The following is a 21959-nucleotide window of genomic DNA, read 5'->3' on the forward strand; positions in this document are numbered from 1 at the left end:
CCGTTTCGAGCATCACTGTGTTCGTGCCCTGTCTCTTGGGTTCATTTGCTTCGAACAACTGTACAATACTGCCACCCTCTGGACTAGATCAATAATTGCCTCTACCCTGATGCAAAAACATCCTGATTCCAAAACGTGTTGAGCTAATCTCACAGAAATGGTCTTTGGGGGGAAAAAAACACCAGCTAAATACGTATGTGTTCCGTCAAAACATGCACATAAAAAGTAGTTGAAACATTTATTTCACAGTGACCTCATAGCGGAAGTGTATTATCTATTTCAAGTATATTGCAAACTTTGCTGCAAGTCAGGAAAGATGGGAGTGACAAAATGAGAAATTAAATAAAAGTGGACATATTTATTACCTCCTCTAAGAAGGTTATGTTTTCAGCAGCATTGTTTTTTTTCTGTCTGTGTTCAAAATAACTTGAAAAGGATCGATTTGAATGAAATTTTCAGGAAATGCGTGAGATGCGATAAGGAATACATAGTTCAATTTGGGGAGCGAGTCTGATCACAGGCTGGATCCAGGATGGTTTTTGAAGGATACTTGGTGGATTGATGTGTTGGTGAAGGTCTGTGCTCTCTGATAGCTTTTCTAATTTTCATTTATTTTCCCCGCATTATTTTCTAAATTAATTCTTCATTTTGGTACTATGTGACAAACATGAACACTTAAAGGACAATGAAGGATTCTGATTTTTTAGATATGACCTCATTTAGAATTGAGACGAACAGTGAAGTGGTTCAGTACTATCATCTGTGCTCAAAGTGGGTAGGTGCTGCTGTATCATCCTATTACATAAGCACTTTCAGCAGAGGGAAAATGAAGAGGACAGTGAGGAGCAGCACCACCAGGTCAGACAAGTCACTACTCACTGGTGTTTCAAAACTAAAGAAATCCCGCCCAAAATGTAGCTCTATCTCCCGCGCACACTTATTCTCAGAGCAGCCATATTTACCGCTCTTCAGACAGGGCACTGTGTGACTAATGGTGATTCTACCTTACCTCTACCTACCTTATCCGCTTAGCACTAATCCAGGTTTCTTACAGGTGCAGCAAAGGTGAGGCTGCAACTGAGCTGCTTATGTTTACTTTACCCTTCTTTTACTATACTTAAATAAATACAACTCCTCACCGTGAGTTTATTGTGGAATTATGTGGAGAATGGAAAACATGGCTTGTCTTCACTTTCCTCTCAAGTTTGTGACTGTACTTCTTTTGCGAACTCTTGAATCTTTATGTCATTCCACTGTCACACTGTGTCTGTGGTCCGTATTTCTTCAGAGACACTGAGGTCACAGGAAGCAGTAGCTTCCTGTGTACATGACCCGCCACTATCAAAATAAGTAAAATATCAACATTCAGCAACAATATTTGACTGAAATGATAGCGAGGCGGATGGGTGGGGACCATCAACGTGGGATTGAAAATGGAGAAGGATGACAATATAATCAGAAATGTGCTGGCGAAGAAGGTATGTAGGGCTGGTTAGCAATGCTACGGCTACTGTAACTGTGGTAGTGCTTGTAACTAATGCCGCCTTCCGGTTACTGTGGAAGTGGGTAGGCAGAGCTGGGCACAACATCTATGAGAGAGATTTTAGCCTGTGCCTTGCCCGAATATAAGCAACGTCTTGATAAATATACACATTTCTATTATGTGTTTTTTTCTTCAGAGTATTCAAAACTTGCACTTCCTGTTTATGTTCAGCCATCTTGGATTGTTAATTGGAAATGGAGCCTCCCCCTTTCCGACTTGGAAATCCTACATAACTATGAGAGATAGTTATGCTGAGAGCTGAATGACAAAAAGATGGTAGAAAAGGATATGATGATGATGATGATGAAAAGAAAACAAGAGCAGCTTATAACTCCAGGAGACGACTATGAAAGTGAATTCACCCATAATGCAGGACCAGTGGAAAAGAAGGAAGGTGGAAGAAAGAATTAATTTTTCTGGAATCTCTGGTGAAAATAGTAAGAATCTGTGAGGTTGAACTGAGATATATGATGGAAAGGAGGGTCCAAGGGTGCTGTGCAGGTAGCAAGACAACAAAACAAATATATAATGTGGCGACTTCACCATGGACCTGCTACAGGAGTCGACACATAAGATGACTGCCATAATAGATATCAGTTTTACAAATGTGGTTGGAAAGAATATCCTTTTTAAAGAGATAACTGACTGTGTCCAGTCCATGCATAACTGTCCTAACAATGAGGACCAAACACTAAGAAACATGGGAGTCCATAAGAATAGACAATTTTAGAAAAGGGCCCTCAGAATAATTTATATATGCTAGATCACACACCAATGAACTGTTTGCTAAAGCAAGAGGACTGAAAACAGTTGCTCATGTTTAGAGCCAGATATAGACTGCAACCGGATCTTTTGAAAAGTTCCTTGACGATCTTCTGCTGAGCCTGATCTCTGACTCCAACTTCCTTCATTTGCCTTATAGGAGAACAAGCACTGTAGCCGCTACATCCCACATCTACTGGATCACTCAGAACTCCGAACGAAGGGGAGACATGTTGTGTTCTGCACTTGATTCCTGTTTAATCTTGCTAAAATGTATGATGAAATGATACATGTCAATGGCAAAGAAGAAACTGAAATACACATTTAATTCATTAAAACAGACTAACAAGGCTTTTTAAATTAATTTCTGTATATGCAGAATGCATATAACAACTGTGTAGCGCTATTGGCCTATGTTCCATTTCAGCTCATTGTACTCATAATATTCTATAGAAAATGTAGTGATAAGTAGATAGGACAATGAAAAAAAAAATAAAATCTAGACTTGGCGGAGGTATGTACTATAACTGTGCCTTGATAGTAATAATAATACATGTCCATCGCGGTCCACACTGCTCGGTCACTTTCAAGATTTCTGTTTTGATGGTTCAATCGAAGTGTTTTCTGCAGCAACAGCTGCAGTGTTTACCCTTTCAAACACATGCAGTCTGTAACAGGAAGTACCATCACCCTGAAGTGTAGCAGTGTGCAGTATTTGTCAACATGCAGCCACTTCCTCTTCACAGCCCAGAAGCAGCTCCAGCAAAACAACCCGCTTGCTTATCAGAGAATTATGCAGCCCTCCCCTCGTCTACCCATCCTGCTGAATGGCACACACATACGCAGCGAGCTTCTCACTCTTTAAGCTGTGTCCTCTCTCCTATTCTACATTGTCGGTGCTCAACTCTCTCTTCAACGGCAGCATGCCTGAGTAGCTGCCTGGAGATGAAGGAGCTAATTAATTTGATTTGCCCGTTCTCTCCCTGGCAGTGGAAAAACCAGACGTCTGTCGCCCATCCCTCCCCTCTGCGCTGTATCAGCCACCCCTCCCAGACAATTTTCCACCTATCCTTTCCAGTCCTCTTTGGCAACATCAACAGCCTCAACCCTTCTTTTCCTCTTCTGTTTTTCCGCTGCATGCTGCAGATGCGTTCGGCAAGTGTATTCCTAAAGAGTGGAGGAGGTTTTCGACACCTTTGCAGACTGCAGTTTTAGTCCTTTGTCGTAATTACGTTGAATGACTCAGCAAGCGCTCACTTCAAAAATGTAGGTCGTCTGACATCTGGAGATGTAAAGCCTTCTGCAACGCCGTGCAGTTGCAGCTTTAATTTAGTGTACGTAATTGCATTGTCATGTTTTGATACTTCGGTGTGGTTTATAATGTCTTGGCTTTTTTTTTAAATGAATATTTTCTTTTAACTTTTTTTTTCCAGGTCACACAAATCAAAGCAACACATATGAAAACTTCTTCACTGAAACTACAAGGTGAGAAATTTAGCTCATTAGTCTGCAGTATTTGTGATGGATATGAAAATAAAAAATTAGGGGCAAAAAGCAGTCTGCTGATGAAAACGTGTTTCAAACATATACCATTGACTGTTCTCAACAATTTCAGATCCACCACCTGGACTTTGGACTTCATGGGTTGAAGGGAAATACGTAAGTGCTCAACTAAGTTTGATTTGTATGCAGTGTACTTAGAATTTTGCCAAAGGTAGAGTTAAGGCAACACTTTAAGGTCATTGTTACTTGGAGAAACATTTGTGGTTTGGTGATTTGGTGATTGAATCATTCTCACTGCAGGGCTTTGTCGTTCCCATTCAGTGCTCAGTGTTTCCTTCCTAGCATGAGGCACCATGAATAAAAATATAATCCTATGGTTGTCAACAGGCAACCAAAAGTATATGTATACAACTAGGCTACTGAGTAAATTCTTCAGTTGTATTCATGAAGTGGAACAGTTCGCAGGAAGCGGGGGAACTGGTGACACAACTGTCTGCCGTGGAGACGCATTACTAGGAGCGCAAAGACACACAAACTGTGTGTGAGTGCAGAGGCAGCAGTGTTTATGTTACTCATCACTGCGGGACGAAGAGGCAAACCCAAGTCAGGTGGAGAGCTAATACCTCGGGTTCCTTGGAATCCATCACTGGATTTCGGGTGAGGAGGCCAGGCGATTTATTTGATTTATTTTTTTACTTTGTGCCGATGGGACACTCGCTAGGAGGTCAGGGAACATGAAGAGAGGGAAATGTATGCAACTCATGGTGAATATATAAAGGTTTTATAAATGCTGTGTCAGCATATAATTCCAAAACTACTTTCAAACTGAAATTGTTGGTATAACAGAAAGCTATTGTTTCTTAAGCTAATCATTTTTAATGTTTCAGTTTGTGCCTTTAGATTTTGCACACCAAACATACCTGCCAGCTATGTAACACGAACACTCTAGGCTGAGGAGAGGGATCAGTCTATCAAAGTCACATAAAGATTTCGATCGTCCCAACCAGTCGGATGACTGATGCTTGGCACTTCACAGTGGTGCAGTTGTACCATGACAAAGCACTTTTGACTAGCGCGTATAAACATGCAGCACAGGAGCAGTCTTGTTGCAGCATCAAAATGAGAGATGTGATGGAGGCACGAGTCGATTAACTCATCCATGAAGCAAGTCATGGTTGTGCTTAGGTACTAATTCAACGCTCATTTGTCTCTAAACACTGCTTTTCTTTTGTAGATAGATATATGTACAGTACGCAACACCTTGTCAGCCTTGTGCAGAGAAGGCGCAGCAAAACAATGCTGAATAGCTTTGGAATTCTGAGGCCTGTGTTTTTTTCAACTGAAGACATGGTGGTGCTTTATTCAGAAATTTGTTTAATCTTTTTTCAGAGTAACAATTGAGAAAAAGCTGATCATGTGACTTTTGCATTGATGACGTGTTAGTGTGGACCGAAATGATTGTATTTTCCACTTCATCTTCTGTTAAAATGCTCAACAGCATGAGCGAAAGACATGTTCTGGCAAGTTGTTTTATATTATGATCTGGTAGATTTAGTTGTAGCCCCTGCCCCTGTTTGTGCCTGGGACAGTTGTGTGACGGAGCAGACGTGTTCTTCTGTTTTGTCCTTGTTTCTAGTTTTAGTAGGTCAGTGTATACACGACAGTTGAGCGTTGACCAGTGAGATATCCTTTGGAGAGTGGTTAAGACACTGCTTCGTCTTTAAGAAAGCGCTGACATTTGAGGGCTGACTCTACTCTTTGATCCTGGTCCAAGTCAGCTGGAGAACAGGTTAGTCATCGTGCTCGGGTCACATTCACACCTATAACATCACAGAATAAAAACCCACAAGCTGGGTCGTAGCTGTCAAGTTAGGGATAAGTTTTATGCGACACTATTGAAAGTTTGGAAATATGGCATCAGTTCTGGTACACTCGTAGAACAAAAATATTCATTTCTGTTGTAAGTGCTACCTGCTAAAACCAGTTATATCGATATAGTTGGTGACTAATCCGGGGATCACCTTTGTCTGACCTGTCTGCTTCTAGATTTCAGAGGAGGGTTCTCAAGGGTTGAAGTTATGGTGCTGCAAAGCATCTGTCTGACAAGTGTAAAGAAGTAGGGGTGATCTTTAAACTTTGCAGGTCTGGATCATTGACCTTTACTGTCTTGCTTGGGCACTCTGTGGAGATAGATATACAGTAACTCAAGATAGGGTTAAGTCCTCTTGTGGTCTTAACACGATGCGTTTCTCCTGGAAGCACTTCTCATATTTTCATATCAATCCTCAGTTGAAACTTCTATATGGCTCAAAGAGTTTGTTCTCAAATGATTATGTACTACATGGCCTCTTGTTTTTACAAAGCTTGACTTAGAAACCAGTCTCGTCTCTTGCAACCGTGTGATAGAATTCAATGACAATAACCATGATGATCACCACAGCTAGATGTCTGTGGAGAAGAAAGTAGCTGCCAACTGCACACCTGCACGTACACAAAATCCTTGTCCAGGTTCATTAATACACTCTTCTATAGTTACCCTAGCTGCCATAGTGTTTCCCATCCACAAACACCAGCCCCTTTGGAAGCGAGTTAGAGGGATTTAGAGTGGGGCAGTGAGATTGGGGGGAGTCCAACTCTGAGCGCCACAGAGGTCACAGGAACAACACCCAAACCCTGAGCAGTTCCCATGGAGACGAGGGTGCCAACTACAATGAGAGAGAGAGAGAGAAAGGGAGAGGAAGAGGGAGAACGAGAGCATAAGGGCGAGAGAGGAAGGGGAAGAGAGGCAGGGGAGAGAGAGAGAGAGAGCAAAGGAGAGAAAGAAAGGGCGGGGTGGAGGGCGGGCGGTTGGTGACGGGGTTCAGTTGCTGGCTGTCAGGGGAGACAGGGTGGCAGCTCAACTCAATAGGGCAGTTGGAAGCATGGCACGGCTAAAGATTAGATACTAGCAAGGCCTCACACTGAATTGCTCCTGATTGAAGGCTGCTTAATGAGTCATGCTATATGAACGTGGATATGCTGACCAAAACTAACCACCACCAGGAGCTCTTGAGATGTGGACTTGGCTCAGTCAGTCGTGCTGTCCGACCACAGATATTCACAGTTGTGCATGTTCTTCCTGCATGACACTGTGCCACTAAATTGCACAGGCTTCTGATCTTTCATCAACCTGGCACATGCAGCAACATTTTGGGGCTTAAGCTGGAAAAAAAGGACACCTGTCATGAAAATTATTAATTACTTTTTATTGTTTACTTTCATTTGTGGATGCAATATTACAGTGGTACAGTGAGTGCAGCACAATACAATGCGACTGGTTTGTGTGCAGGTACTCACTTTTGATATTGAATGCAGTTTAGCTTCATGCTGGCTGCTATGCGTTACACCAGCAGCAACTTTGCTTTCACAAATGTGATTATTGGAGCTCCAAACACCATTTTTATCAGTCTGTCTGGTGGACAGGGTCAGAGGACCTGTTTACCACGACAATTCCCTCCAGAGCGGAAATGAGTCCCCTGCCAGATTCCAAAATACATGTAGATGGCATTGATGAGAAAGAGGGAGTTACTTAACAAGTAAATTGTGTAGTTTTATAATGCTAGGAACAAGGAACTAGTGCTTTAGCACCAGAGCTAAGACCAATGCTCCACTTTTGACTTCAGCCAGAGCTTGACCATCTGGGAGGTAAAGATGAGATGTTTGGACATACACCTAGTTTAGAGGTCAAAGTACATAATGGCTTTTTGATATATCGGACAGAAGTATTGGCGCTGACACATGGACCACATTGGCCAACTCTCTCTTCTTTTTCACAATTCATAAGCACTTTTTCATCTGTTCTTACAGGTATCGACTGCCACTGACTGAAGAGCTCCACCATAGAGCCTTGGATGATTGTGACCACGATCTGTCTTCTGCCGCTGTTGTATGTGATTTTGTACGACGCAAGTTAATTGTATGTGACTGGTGAATTCACAGCAAGTTTCAGTTCATATCTCTCATCATTAGGTTTATTTGTAACCCTTCCGGGGAACTAGCCACGCATTCCAAAAAACTCCATCAGCCGTTTGAAGGCAGATTGTTTGTCCTCCTGACTCACTGTCTCTGTCCTTGACTTGCTCTCTCATGACTGTTTGTCTCTCCTTCCTCTTGCCCAGATTTTTTCAGCTGGCTAGATTCCTGTTTGTTTTCAGCCATTTTGGGGACTTGCAGGGCTTGTAACAAACTGCTTAAATGGCGTCCTCTTGCTTGCTTGCTCTCCCACTCTGTCTCCCATGTCTCTCCCTCCCTTTCCCTATCACTGGGCTTCGTGTATATAAAGTAGCGTGTGCTAGTGAGCAGACGGAGGGAAACGCACTCCAAAAAGATCGGATTTAGGGGGGTCACTAGCTGGGGAAGAACAACCACAAACACCAGAAATTACGAGTCCTAGCAAAAACTGGAGTGAGAGAAAAAGAAAGGGGGAGTGCATGAGTGAGGGAGCAGCAAGTTAGAGTGTGAGAATCGCTCCTGCCCTCTGTCTTCACACACTGCTGCCTGTATGTGTGTTTGTCTGTGAGCCGCCTCTCCCTGCACTAACTCTCTCCCTCTCTCTCTCTCTCCCTCTCCCTCTCTCTCTCTCTCTCTCTCACACACACATACACACACACAGACACACACGCAGACATGTGCATACACAGACCCAGGGAGAGAGAGTGTGAGAGAGAGAGGGAGTGTGGGGGAGAGAACACATCGCAGTAAAGATGCAGCAGGAGGTTTTCCGAGGTATGTTCTCGTTTATGCTTGCCTTCCAGAAAGACGGAGGACCAGACCAGAATATTGTTTTCCTGCTTGTTTTTCTGCTTCACTCTACTGCTATGACGGTGGTAGCTTCCACTCTAAAAGAGGAGAGGACAAGGTTTTTATTTTAACCATGCGTGTGTTGGGGCGTGTGTGTTAGTGGGTGTGTTTGTGTTGTATGAAACGTGTTTGTGGAAGCGCATTTATGTGTGCGTGTTTGCCTTCGCTGGCTCTGTGTCTGTGCCAATAACAGGCCTGGTCTCTCTCATCCTCCCCTCTGTCGCTGGTGCACCACGCAGTTCTTTTTCAAGAGCGATGACTCGTCCTGAAATTGTGACGAAACTTTTAATTTATTTAAACCTTGTGTGATTCACTGCACACAGAGAGGTGACTAGCAGATGCCCAACAGCAAGTAAACATGACTTTCTTGTCAACATTGCTCGTCAACTGAACCACCACTCTGGCGGGGTAGTTTAGACAAAACTTAAATATAGGTAATGGTTGGACTCTTTTGGGCCCGGCTCGTTTCATCCTGCGTTTTACTAGCCCATTGTGTTGCTCGAGGAAGTATCTCATGGAGGAGCAGAGGGCATATTGATGTCACCAAACCTGTTGTTGCCGCACTAAGCCTCACTGTTTTGTTTTGTTTTTTTTCCCCAAAACATTTGCTGCAAACCTCTGGCATTCCTTGATTTCTTGATCGATGCCAAGCCATGTGTGTTGAATGTATGGAGAATGTGGGCCATAGGGTCAAACTTGTTGTGGTCATCGGCGTGTGGAAGCTATACTTCATTTATCTGCTCGCCTCTCGCACATAGATTCCCCCCAGTTGAGATGTTAATGAAGGACAAACTTGTCTCCTCTTAGCATTGCTAGCATAACTAGCATAAACGTGTCACAGTCAGAACGTGCCCCTCTTCCATTGTCGAATCTGTTTTCATTCAACTTGATTAGTGTTTTAGCGAGTAGTTGTAATGGTAACAAAACTGTAAACATCCAGTTTATATTTAGGGTAGAGAGAAGGTTGACAGTATCTTAGGTGAATGGGTTGTCAATGGTTTTGGTAGTAAACATGTGAACATGAGAAAGCTGTGCTCAAAGTTACCTCCATGTCTGTTGCACTTACCAACGCCACTGAACCACTCCTTCAACACAACCACCTCCCCATTCCACCGCCTTCCTCTGCCCCATCTGGCTCGCACCACCAGCCTCTCTTGGCTGAGGGTTGTGGAGAGTTCAGTGGTGGTTCTTGCTAACGATGCCCCCCACCCACGAACTGAAGCGCACATGCACGCACACACGCTCCTACCTCCTCATAGACCAACTGCTGCTCTGATAGCTGGGCCCCTCTGGCGATGGGGAGAAAGCCTAACAGACACCTTCCTCGTCCCACATGCGCCTCGCTGCTGGCTCACCGGCTGCAACACCGAGGCGTCCTGCATTCCTCCTTGCAGACACTCCCCAGTTACACGCTATAGATGATGACATATTAATGACGGGAATAAACAACACAGACGATACACATGAAATGTTAGCCAATGGTACATCCAAATTATGCTTAGCAATAAAAAGCAATAGTTGTTTTTTTTTACATGGCATATATGTACTTGCGTATGGTGAGACTCTTTTGATGGATTATAATCACAAAGGGGTGAGCAATGACCATTTAAATTAAAGCACTGGCTCCTCAACGTAGTCGGCATCTTGAGCACTCAGGCATGAATCAGCTAATCTATGAGTCAACCTGAACTGAACATCCTCTTGTTATCGATGCAGAGGTATGGTACTTAGTTTGGCCAAAATGTAAAACGCAACAAGAATAACAAGGGAGTGACTTCTGGAACACAGTTTTGCTTGCTTTTGACCTTGATGTGAGCATGCAGTAGATGTACTGGGGTCATATTAATGAAACGATTACCCAAGAACTTCAGTTTGACTTAACATAGCATGCATTGCAAAAAATGAACATAATGTAGAGCACTGTAACAGACTGTCCAGACAGAGAGCGAATTGTCTAACGCACACACTGTGTGCTGGCTCTGACCAGTGAGTAATGGCTGTCCATGTTCGTTGTCTTACAACAAAAACTTAGTTTTGGTAAATATATTTTTCTTTTTGTGAATACAACAGTGCTAATTATCAACTCAAAATAATACTGTATTTTGCAGTTTTCATTTAAGACTGTTTTAGTTATTGACAATACTGCACCTAACAGCACATTCATGAGTGTTTTTGTTGAACCATGGGTGTCAGTATGCATCATGCAAAAGGGCAAAATATCAAGTTACAGGCTAGACAAAATTCATATTTATCATCAAAATTTAGCATTTAACTTTGAATTCCATTTTTACAAGAAATTTTAAAAAGCAATTTCCACATGATTTCTTGACTTTCATGTTTTGAACAAGCTTTGCACTTGAAATTAGTTCTCAATTACATTTTACTATATGTTATTAGGGCTGGGGGGTGTGCCACATGGATGTACGTCGGGACCATATTTGGCCCCCAAGCCTCATGTTTGTAACAGATTTTTTTGCCACTTGAGCCTTCTTCATTGGGGGATACCCTGTATTACTGGTAATAGGAATCTCTTACTGAGCTTGTGTAAGGTTCTGCAGCAGGACATAATCCTTTAACCTTCAACTTTAAAGCCACTCGATCATTTAAAGTACTACTTGTTTGGTACACACTACCTGCCCGACCTAACCAGCCGCCACTTTCACATGGCAGCTGTCAACGTCAGTACTTTACAAAAACACAATGGTTCAAGCTGTGATGTCACAGTGAGAGAATCACTTTGGTTGTGCAGGTGAAAACCATTTTTACAAGTCAGCCAGTGCTACGGACATCTTTGAAATCAATATGGCAAACTTCAGGGGGAGAGGCCGCATGTAAACAATGTAGCTGTAACAGTGATTGTTTCTCTCATTCATTATTTTGTTGATATGATTATTGCAGCAGATCAATGATCAAAACAGGATTTCGATGATTTTATTTATTCATTACACTCTGAACTATAACTTGTGTTCACAGCTTTCACCGTGGTTACTGTTTAGTCATTACTTGGTGTGAGAAACAAACCTCTGCGCGCAGAGCCACACATACTCACACTGTAGCAATCAGAAGAATAAAGGAACACTTCCTCTCATTGAAGCGATCTCTGTTTGTCAATTTCATTAGTAAGTCCTTACATTTCTGGGCTGAAACAAGCTTGCCTGGTCGGGGCCCTCTCTTCACTTTCAGCACGTTTTCCATTCCCCCTGATATTCAGCCACTATAGACATGAAATGTTAAACTCCACAGGTATCAGTATGTGCAGTTCGCTACGCCAATGTTTTTCTAATCAAACTCGACTCAAAAGCTTTTCCTCAGACCAAACAAACGATCAAATAGCTGGCTTTGTGAGGCGAATCTGATTTGTTTAGAGAAACAGTCCCACTGCTCTTATATTTGGAAGGTACGCAGTCCATGGCTCCTGATTCTGTTGGGTATGGGCAGATTAGGCTGACATAGCATCACACTGAAGTCTGATCCATCTAACATTCACATACATGTACAGGAAGCAGTGCAGTCAAGTAAAACTACTAGAAACTACTTGAAAATCAATGCACACTATTTCATGAAATAATCATTTGAATTTGGATTGTATAAGCGGGGATAGTCCTCCTCATCATGTTTAGGCCGACAAAGACAGAACGGCTTCTTAAGTTATACACGTGCACTGTCTATCTTCAATCATTTATCATTATGAGTCTTTCATTGTATTGATGAGACTCTGTTGGCAGTGATTTCTCTTCATAACAAGTAGGGAACAGACACAACAATTTCTGATCAAACCATCCTTTACGATGCATGTTTCTATTAGAGATTTAATTATCAAGATTTAATAATCAACAATAATATATGAAACCTATCACATTTTGTACGTCTTCAGCTTCTATATTAACATATTTGTCACAGTTTTTGGTGACTATAAACAGTAGTGCAAAGAAGATCGGGTTATGCATATGACACCTTGCTGCGGTCTCCTTTCATGCCAGCAAAAACGAGAATCTTCCTCTGTACTTAGTTCTTTGGGCTCAGCATTGAGGGACATACAAAACCAAATGCTTGGATATAAATCTCAATCTTTATGATTGCCTCAGCACAAGCTTCAATGTGGAAATAACAGAAGGCAAGGGCAAGGGCAAGGGCAGGTTCAAGGCTTTGATCTGGCGCACTTCAGGCTACTCTGCGGCCTTACGTGGTGCCTTGTCAGGCCGTAATTTAAAGTTAAAAAAAATATATTTGCAAAATCGCAATATCATTTATTTGCTTAGTGTTGTTAAATGTAATGGTACTAACAGTTTAACTTTGACTTTGACATTAGCAAGTTTAATATGTTACATATTACATGTATGTAACACACAGTATGCCCACTTTGTGACCCACAGAGTAACAAGGCAGACATACAAAGAACATATCCTGCTAAATATCTAATAAAAGTTCAGTCTCATCAACAGTTTTCAAATGTCCACTTGTTGTGGCTCTTTTCAGTCTTTTTATTATTTTGTCTCTTTTCATATTTGGAAAATGTGTTTGTTGCAACATAATTAAAATCAGTTTCATGAAAGTGAAGTGACTGCACTTCCTGTCAAAGTGAGACAGGGTGTCCTGCAGCCTCGGCCTTTGCAGCAGACATGTGCGTCACCCGGGGATGAAAAATAGTGACCAGGAGTCATACGCATTTTCCAGTTTATAGCACAAGGATCAGACCTAATGACGTCGCATTTAAGGTTTCATTACTGTCTGTTTGCTTGTCCACCCACTTGTTGCTTGCTGAAACTAGCATTTTAGGATTTTCCTTAGTATGCTGCTAAGCACATTTGAAGGTAACAACAGCCATTTCTTTTTGTTCTTAATCAAACATTAGAATCTCTTGTTGCTGATTCACTCTACCAGAACCCGGCGGGTTACAAACATGACCCAATTGATTTTTCTCATTGGCTTTAAATGTCTGTGGTCAGTGGGAAGGTTTATGTGGAGTAGCGTGTCTGACTTTGTAGTCTTGAGGGCAGATACGTGCCTTATGTGTCTATGCTGACCAGTTCAGTGACCAATTCAGTGAGGCTGCTCGACAGGTCTGATTGTTCCATTCCTCTTTTTAATCCCTCACTCTCTTATCTTGTCTCTCTGCTTACATTTTCAGTCGCCCTCACTATTCCTCCTTGCCTTCCTTGTCACCCTTTCACTCGCTCTCATCCTCACCCCTTCTCTCTCTCTCTCTCTCACTTCTCTTTCCTCTGCAATAACAGTGCTGACCTAGTTTCTGCCTGTTCAGGGCTGCCTGTGGAATTTTACAGAGGCCTGCCTTCCTGGCTGCCCCGCTGCTTGAAAACGCAGACAGAAAAGCATGACAGAGGATTTTTCTTTTCCTCATCATTGTCTGTTTTCCTACCCAGTATTCAACTTGGACATTGCTTCACTTTAGCAGCACCATAAGCTGACTGTGGTACAGATTTTTATTCATACAAAAATATGATCAATTTCAATAATAGCATGTCTCTATCCCTCTGTCTAGTTAGCCAGGTTTCCAACCTTATTGACAACAGTGCGATTCCATCCAGTTATTTTAATACATGTTCATGTCTGTTTTTCTTTTAGATTTGGTGGACATGTCATGTCGTCCAGTGAGCAGGTGTTGGATACCCTCCATGTGGGCTTTAATAGGTGTGGTGTAAAACCGACCAACACACACCTGTGGGGCTTCCTCCTGTCCACATCCTCACCGAACCTGCAGAAAGGACCCTACATACCATCAGAATCATCCACTTTTCCTGCCATTTGGAGCTCGACGAGATCAGACTTTATCAGCCCAAGGAGAGAAGGCGTTGATCCTCGGACTGAAAAGAAAGAGACTACACGCTGGAAATGAAAGGGAAAAGGCATGGAGGGAGGATAGAGGCTATGAAGGAGGATCAATTAGAAGAAATGGCTGATGGACCAAAAAATGCCAAAATCACTCTCAGCTTTCCGATAAGTGCTGCTCCGCTCCCAGTTTCACTGTCATCTCCAAAGCAGTGTCACAGCCCATCATCATCCTCTCCTTCACCTCACAGACGACGGCCATCCTCTAAGAGTTCTGATGAGGGGTCGCTATGGAAACTTGATTCCACAATGGATGTAAAGCATAGATCTTTCAAGCCCCCAAGACATGACAACTCACCATCTTCGTCACCCTCATCCTCTCCCTTCACGATTCAAACGCTCACCAAGAAGGACATGAAGTCCCAGCCTCCCAAGTGCTCCAAGCTCAGCCCTGGCACACAGTTTCTCAAATCCCCACCAAGATCTTCCAGTGGGTCACTGGGTGGCTCATATGTCACAGAAGGGTGGGAGGAGAAACACAGACTAAATAATGGTACTGTCTCCCCATCTCAAACTGCGAAGATACTCTTTAGCCTGGGTACAGCTTCCTTTCAGAGAGGGAGGGATGGACAAAGAAAGGACAAACTATTGGGAAGACCAGCTGGAAAAGGGGGTGGCCCTACTGGACCCAGTCTTCATCCACCAACACTCCACCTTCCCCCACCTTTACCCACACCAACAACTGCCCCTGTGGAGGGTCTCATCACTCCCCCCCATTTGTCCTCTTTTTCCTCGTCTCAAAGCCTAAAGCCAGAACTGATCTGTGGCGTTTGTCATCGTCTCTTTAGCTCAGCCGCTTCCCTCACGGTACACATGCGGCTGCATCGAGGAAGCCGGGGCCTCAGCTGCCGATTCTGTGGCAAAGTGTTCATCCACAGTAAGAGGTTGCAATCCCATGAGGCCTCCTGCAGAATATCAGGCCTGCCCCCAAATAGCCTAAGCTCATCTAAATTCACAATGCAGCCAAAAGAGGAACCACTGGAAGAGGGTGAGGTGAGAGTGGAGGGAGGTGTGATTGTTGGAGAAACAGACATCAGTAAGGTACAGGCACCGAAAGGTGCTGGCAGCCTATTGGAATGTTTCCAAGGTGATGATGCAGCAGCCACTGAACTACTCGCAGGTGACGACAGCCATTTTGTGAAGGTGATAGATGGCAATGTCATTTATTTCTGCTCTGTTTGTGAACGTTCCTACATGACCTTATCCAGCCTGAAACGCCATTCTAATGTGCATTCCTGGCGTCGCAAATATCCATGCCATTACTGTGATAAGGTTTTTGCTCTGGCTGAGTACCGTACAAAACATGAAGTGTGGCACACCGGAGAGCGGCGGTATCAATGCATCTTTTGCTGGGACGCATTTGCTACATATTACAATCTTAAAACTCACCAAAAGACCATTCACGGGATAAATCCCAGCCTCATTTCCAGTGAGAAAACTGCTAATGGCGGATACAAACAGAAGGCCAATGCTCTGAAGTTGTATCGCCTTCTCCCAATGCGTTCGCAAAAGAGACCCTATAAGACCTACAGTGACAGTGTGCATCATGACCTGCTACTACAACCAGCAAAGGAATCACCATTGTCTTTGACTGGTATGGCCTGTCCTCTTGGACCAGAGGACCTGCATGAAATGATGAGTGAAGCGCAGAGTGTCAAACCTGATCCGGATGCCTTCCTTGATGGTTTTCCGGTGCCTCTTAACACTGAGCAAATGGAAATCTCTGCTCTCCATATTGTTCCTGAAGCAGACGTGCCACATGTTAGAAAACAGGAGAGTGAACACCAAGACAAAGAGCAAAGCGCAACTAATGGCGGTTTGAAAACATCCAGTAGCAGCAAAACCAAGACACCAAAGACAGTAAAAGGCACAGACAGAAACATGCCTTCTGTTATAACATACGGGCACACAAAACCCTCTGTCATTGTTCATGGAACAGCAGTGTCATCTTCAGTCATTGTGCACAGCAACCAAGTTGTATCTGAAAATGAACAAACTCCAGTGAAAAGCCGGTCTCTTGAAACCAGCACAACTCAGACTCTTGGAAAGGGGACTTCGCTGCCAGCAAAAAGGCCAAGATACGGCTCAGAACATGTTAAGAAAAAATCTAGAGATAGTTCAGATACAACAGATGACGGATCGAGAGGAACACAAGATGCAGGGTCTGCCAGGTCTGTCCAAAAATCCCAAAAGTCCCACAGCAGGTGTGAGATCTCTGCTTCAAAGCAGCTGTCATCAACGATGGCGCCACAGGTCACAGGTCCTCTATGCCAGATAACCGTACGCATTGGTGAGGAAGCTATAGTAAAGCGTAGTATATCTGAAACTGACCTGAGAAGAGATAAAAGTCGATCACCACCCAAAAACAAGAGAAGTGAAACATCAGGTAACCAGGATGCCAAACAATCTCGCCATTCACATCATCACCATAAACATCAGACAAACTGCAAAGACAGCTTTGATGCAAAGGGTGGAAACAAGGTAAAAGAAGGCAAAGAAGCTGTAAAAAAGTCTGCTCGACCAAATGTTGAGATAAGGAAATATTACTTTCGCCAAGAGGTCCGTGAACAAGAGAGTGATCATGATATGGAGGACAATTTATGGCGACCCTACTATTCCTACAAACCCAAAAGAAAAGCCCAGGCGCATCTACAGAGGGTCAAATCCTGGCAGAGAAAACTAAAATATAAACATTCAATCCGCGTGAAAAGGAGAGCAGAGAGGATCAAAAACCTTGTTCACTCAGAGAAAGTGAAACCACAAGAAAATAGAAAGAAACAAAAGATTGATGAGCCCAAGTTCACGGAACCTTGCATTGAAAAGGACAGAACTAGCCGTAAATCTGACCCATTTATGGACAAGAAAGACACAGCAAAGGTTAATAATGGCCTTGAGAGATCCACTGTTTCGTTGCACTCTTCAGAAACTCCATCCACTCCTGGACCTTCTTTGGGATTTAGGAGGCAACCCTGGGCAAATGTGAATGTAGCAGAATGTGGTACATGTGGACGTTGGTTTTCAAGTTCAAGAAAAAGGGACAAACACGAACTGAGCCATCTGCTGGAGTTTATGTGCCTCTTATGTCGCGCAACTTTCCCTTCAAGGGACAAATTGGAAATCCACCAGAGAGCTCAGCATCCGAAACCGAGTGAGGTGCCAACTCATCCAGCTAAAGTGACATTTCAGGAACAAACTGACAAGGTCACAGTTCGCACTTGGCCAGAAAAAAATGTTGATGAAAAATCAAGGCAAATTGGCTCAGTGTTAAGCGCTTGCTCTACTCGCTTGAGTAGAAGAGCATTGTCAAGACACACCTGTCCTCAATGCCACAAGGTCTGCAAAACATCCTCAGCGCTGATCCGCCATGTACGACGACATGAGCTGACCAATTCACCAGAAAGGCAAAGTAATGAGAAGGACACAGAACATACAACAGAGAAGAAAGTTGATTCTGTTAACTCTGGCCCTGAGAAGGACCCCTTTTCCAATTCTCCTTCGGTCTCTGTCATTAGCTATTTACCACAAGAGCAGCTGAGTAGTCCACACAGTCTATCCTCCCAACAGAACAATGTCTTGCACAATGATGTAGTAACGAAACCACCGCTGGCAGACATGTATTATAATCCTGAAAAGACAGACAACCCTCATCCAGATCACACAAGGGAACTTGGCCCAATGAATCCAGACTCACCACTGGAAAGACCAGTAAACAAACAGTACACAAACCCAGAAGTGACACCTGTTTTGCACTCTGCTCTACACAGCGTACTCGTCTTGAATGGGACTGAATGCTTGGACTACCGCAAAAAGAACTTGGATAGCCAAACACTCAGGTCCCCTAGTCCTTTGCACATCTTGACAACATCCAGCACTTCTCCAACTGACACATTATGTAGCAAAAAAACTCATGCCACTCTAATATCCACAGCTGCACTTGCTGTCTCTAATGAGACATCTTTGAAACGGGGTGGGGTCATTATAGAGAGAGAAAAGCCATCATCTTGTGATACATCTGCGCATGTCTCTTATGAGGAACAGCCCTTGCACACAAATATTGGAGTCCAATCCCTCTGTAGGAGTCCCTCCCCCAGTGAAGCACAAGACCTAACCATGTCCTCAATACTAGCAAGAGAACGAGCGATAGAGCGACAAACAGAGAAAAAGATGGAGGCTGGAAAACAAAGAGAAAGAGAGGACAAAAATGAGTTGCCAAAAGAAAAGGATACAAGAATAGAGAGGGTGCATCACATGAGTAAAGGTGAACACGCCCCAAATGATCCAACTGATCAGTTAGTTCCAAAAGTCGAACCTCTGAGCCCACTACCGTCCCCTCCAAACAGCCAGACTCAAGCCACTTTAAATAGATCCTCTCCGCCCAAGCACGCTCTCAAGTCCTCCTGGGATTCCGTCACATCTATTGGGCACTTATCACCATTCCGTGAGGAGGTTCACCCCAACATGCAAGGATTTGAAGGACTTGTACTACCACCAGGGTTAACTGGTGTCACTGACCGACCTTCCGCCCATGCCCTCCTTCTTCCAAGGGGCCAACAGCCCACCGAGCCAGAGCATCAGGACATTCATTCTGTGAGAGAATCCCGGCAGGGGGAGTCCACGCCTGCTGGGTACCATGCGCAGGACTTTCCCCTGCCTCTCATTGTCCCAGAAAATTACCACTCAAGAAAGAAGCAAGAGGAAAATCTTCTAATGTCAGCCTATCCCCCAGGAGCACTTTCTTTCAGCCCTCTGGGCAAGGTTATTGTTCCCAATGGAGGAGACTTGGCCAAGTTGCCATTTTATCCAGATCCGTACCATCTCCTATATGGGTCCCAGCTTTTGGCCTACCCTTATAACTTAGCTGCTCTTCCTGTTGCTCTGAATATAATGGCTCCTACTGGGGATAAGGTGGAACCTCTCCCCTTCCTCCCTGCTATCTTCAACTACACACCTCCTGGTGGCCCCTATATGGGCACCACACCGCATCCTCTGGGGCCCAATCCTAGTCTTTACAGCAGCAATGGAGGCGGTTGCAACAAGAGAGACAGCAGCAGCAAAAAACAATAAGAACTGTTGAGCATGGCAGAGGAAGGGGAAAGTGTGCATTGTGTCTTTTGGGGCGCCTTTTTCTTCTGATCAGAACTAGACATTCATTGGAGAAAATCTAAGCAAGACAATGAGGAAATCTGGGCAGATGTCATTAAGACAGTGACAAGACGGCTGTTCTCTTTAAATTCATCATAATCCTCGAGGTCATCTGTTTTGCTGTTGTGCGTTGTAGTTCTAGAACCTGACCAAGTATCCTGCTGACCCATCATATGTTCTTCAGTATATGGCCTGCTAAGAGGATGTCCGTTTTTGTGGAAACTTTGCTAGTTCAGTCAGCTTTACTTTTGTAACGAAACCACAGTGAAGTCAAACATACTCTTGAAAAATATGTCATCATGTTGATTTGAAACCTTGTCATTCTTATACACAGTAAAGAAGTAGGTGAAATAATCACATCACATCCTGAGTTGGATATGATTATGTCACCACTGGATTGAGGTATCTTCTGAAGTGGGTGAAAGTTTGAGAGTGTGATGTGTACACAACTTTCTTGAGAGAGTGAAAACAAAATAAACATTCCATGTGAGAGCCACTCCACAACTCTGGTGTTATTATACAGTAGGTCAGCGTGTAGACTTACATTAAATAGTGCTCATACTCAAATCATTAAGTACTCTTCACAAACATAACGTTCAAACTATAAAGCAGGTAGTAGTTACTTTAACAGAGCACTCGTAGCTGCTTTATTTGTAGCTGGTCACTGGGCAAAAATTGCAGAATAGTAAATTGTTGCACTTCTGTATTTCATCTCATTTCCTTCATATTACACGGGGAAAAAAAACTTTGTAGCATTATTCAGTTTGATTGGAAGATGGCTTTTGAGATAGCAGTCAGGGCAAGGATGGGAAATTCTTTCAGGCTCTAGGCTAGGCTTTGTTTTCCACTCCCCATTAAAAAGTACTTCCGTTTGCCTGGCTTGATTCCTTTGCGTGTGTCAAGTTTCTGCTTAGTAGCCAAAGCTTTTTATTGGAAGTCCCAGTGTTCACCTCTGGGCCTTTGTAGTAACGTGTTATCTTTATTGTATACAACTTTGTTGTTTTTGTCTCATGAAGTTTAGCCTTCTTGTCATATGGACATGGTGTCATTGAAAAGGCGGAGTAAACATAAATAATGAATGTACATTTTGTTATGGGGTTAATGAAGTACAGCAACATCACTAGCAGAGTTGATTTAGGATCCTTTGTTTGCTTTGCCACGATTAACCTATTAAATGACCATGTATCGTCTGATATGCATATATACCGTAGTCCTAGGAACACATCAGTAAAGTTGGGTTCTCTATCCACAAAGCATGAGCTAACACTTGCTTCTTAACGGTTCATATCTCTGCAACAATCTTACAATTGTGAGCACATCAGCTTGTTTTTCTTTACATTCTAGCCATGTCTCATTTCATATTAAGTTTTTGGGTCACTGGTGTGAGAAAGTCCCATGCATGTTAGTAGCTGCCCTAGAATTTCAAATACAGTTGTCCAATGGCACTGATGCCTTGAGGCTCACCCAGAGCAAATTGTGCGACCATTCTAAGGAGTGCCAATTATCTTTGAGCCTATTATGTGCTGGAATACATATTGTATATCAGAGGAACTATGTGTGGAACCAAAATTCTGCCTTGGTGGTAAATAGGTCACCATTTAGTTGTATGTTATTTAGCACCTTCCGAGTTCGAAGAGGGTTTTGTTGTGGGGATTTTTTTTCTCACCAATATATCTAGACCTTCCTGTTGATGGACATGGTCCATTTTTCTTTAGACATGGTTTATTATCACCATCATCAGACCAAAAGCATGCAAATCAAATCATATTGTATTTGAACTGAAATCTGGTGGTTGTAAACAATTATTTACTGTGTTAACATTTCAATCAATGTGCCTCAGCTTTGATCTTTCCACAATTATCTAGAGTGAGATGTGGCTCTGCCAGATTTCAGCTATTATGGTGCCTTGTCATGGCATAACAAATTTAAAAAGTCAGAAAATATTGTATTTAGAAGAAACACAAGGAGATAGATTTTATGAATTTGTTTGCTATAAAGCTGTTCATAAATGTAGATGTATGGCTGAACTGTTTTAGTATTGTGTAAATGTCTAGGAAATGACTGTGCCATTTGGAACCCCAGAAAGATGTAAATGTTATTTTTAAAAGATGTTTTAATGTTGCCTGATGACTTTGTCTTTAGATTTGATACAAAGGCTAGTGGCCTCAGCTCTCCCAAAGTATGTAGTCCCCTTGCTCCCTCTTGTTTTCTGTCTTTGCCGCAACCAAGAAAATAAAATATTAACCTGATGACCCAATGAAATAAGATGTGCTTTTATTCTTGTAGGTATGCGTGAAGGCTATCTTCACGCAATTCTAGTGAC

General features: G+C 43.1%; 1 protein-coding gene across 5 annotated transcripts; it reads left to right on the forward strand.

The window, feature by feature from the left end:
* The first annotated feature begins 3398 nt into the window (after positions 1-3398).
* On the forward strand, positions 3399-21876 carry zbtb4 (zinc finger and BTB domain containing 4). Of its 5 annotated transcripts, XM_053858923.1 has the most exons (6): positions 3399-3639; positions 3739-3790; positions 3921-3964; positions 7655-7733; positions 8460-8572; positions 14231-21876. In XM_053858923.1, the coding sequence occupies exon 6, from the start codon at positions 14498-14500 to the stop codon at positions 19556-19558; it is 5061 nt and encodes a 1686-aa protein (XP_053714898.1). In that variant the 5' UTR covers positions 3399-3639; positions 3739-3790; positions 3921-3964; positions 7655-7733; positions 8460-8572; positions 14231-14497; the 3' UTR covers positions 19559-21876. The 5 variants fall into 5 exon arrangements, with proteins under 5 accessions (XP_053714898.1, XP_053714901.1, XP_053714902.1 ...); XM_053858926.1 differs by lacking the exon at positions 8460-8572; XM_053858927.1 differs by lacking the exons at positions 7655-7733; positions 8460-8572.
* Positions 21877-21959: the final 83 nt, after the last annotated feature.

The sequence above is a fragment of the Synchiropus splendidus genome, chromosome 3, assembly GCF_027744825.2.
Source record: "Synchiropus splendidus isolate RoL2022-P1 chromosome 3, RoL_Sspl_1.0, whole genome shotgun sequence".
In the NCBI taxonomy this organism is placed as follows: Eukaryota; Metazoa; Chordata; class Actinopteri; order Syngnathiformes; family Callionymidae; genus Synchiropus; species Synchiropus splendidus.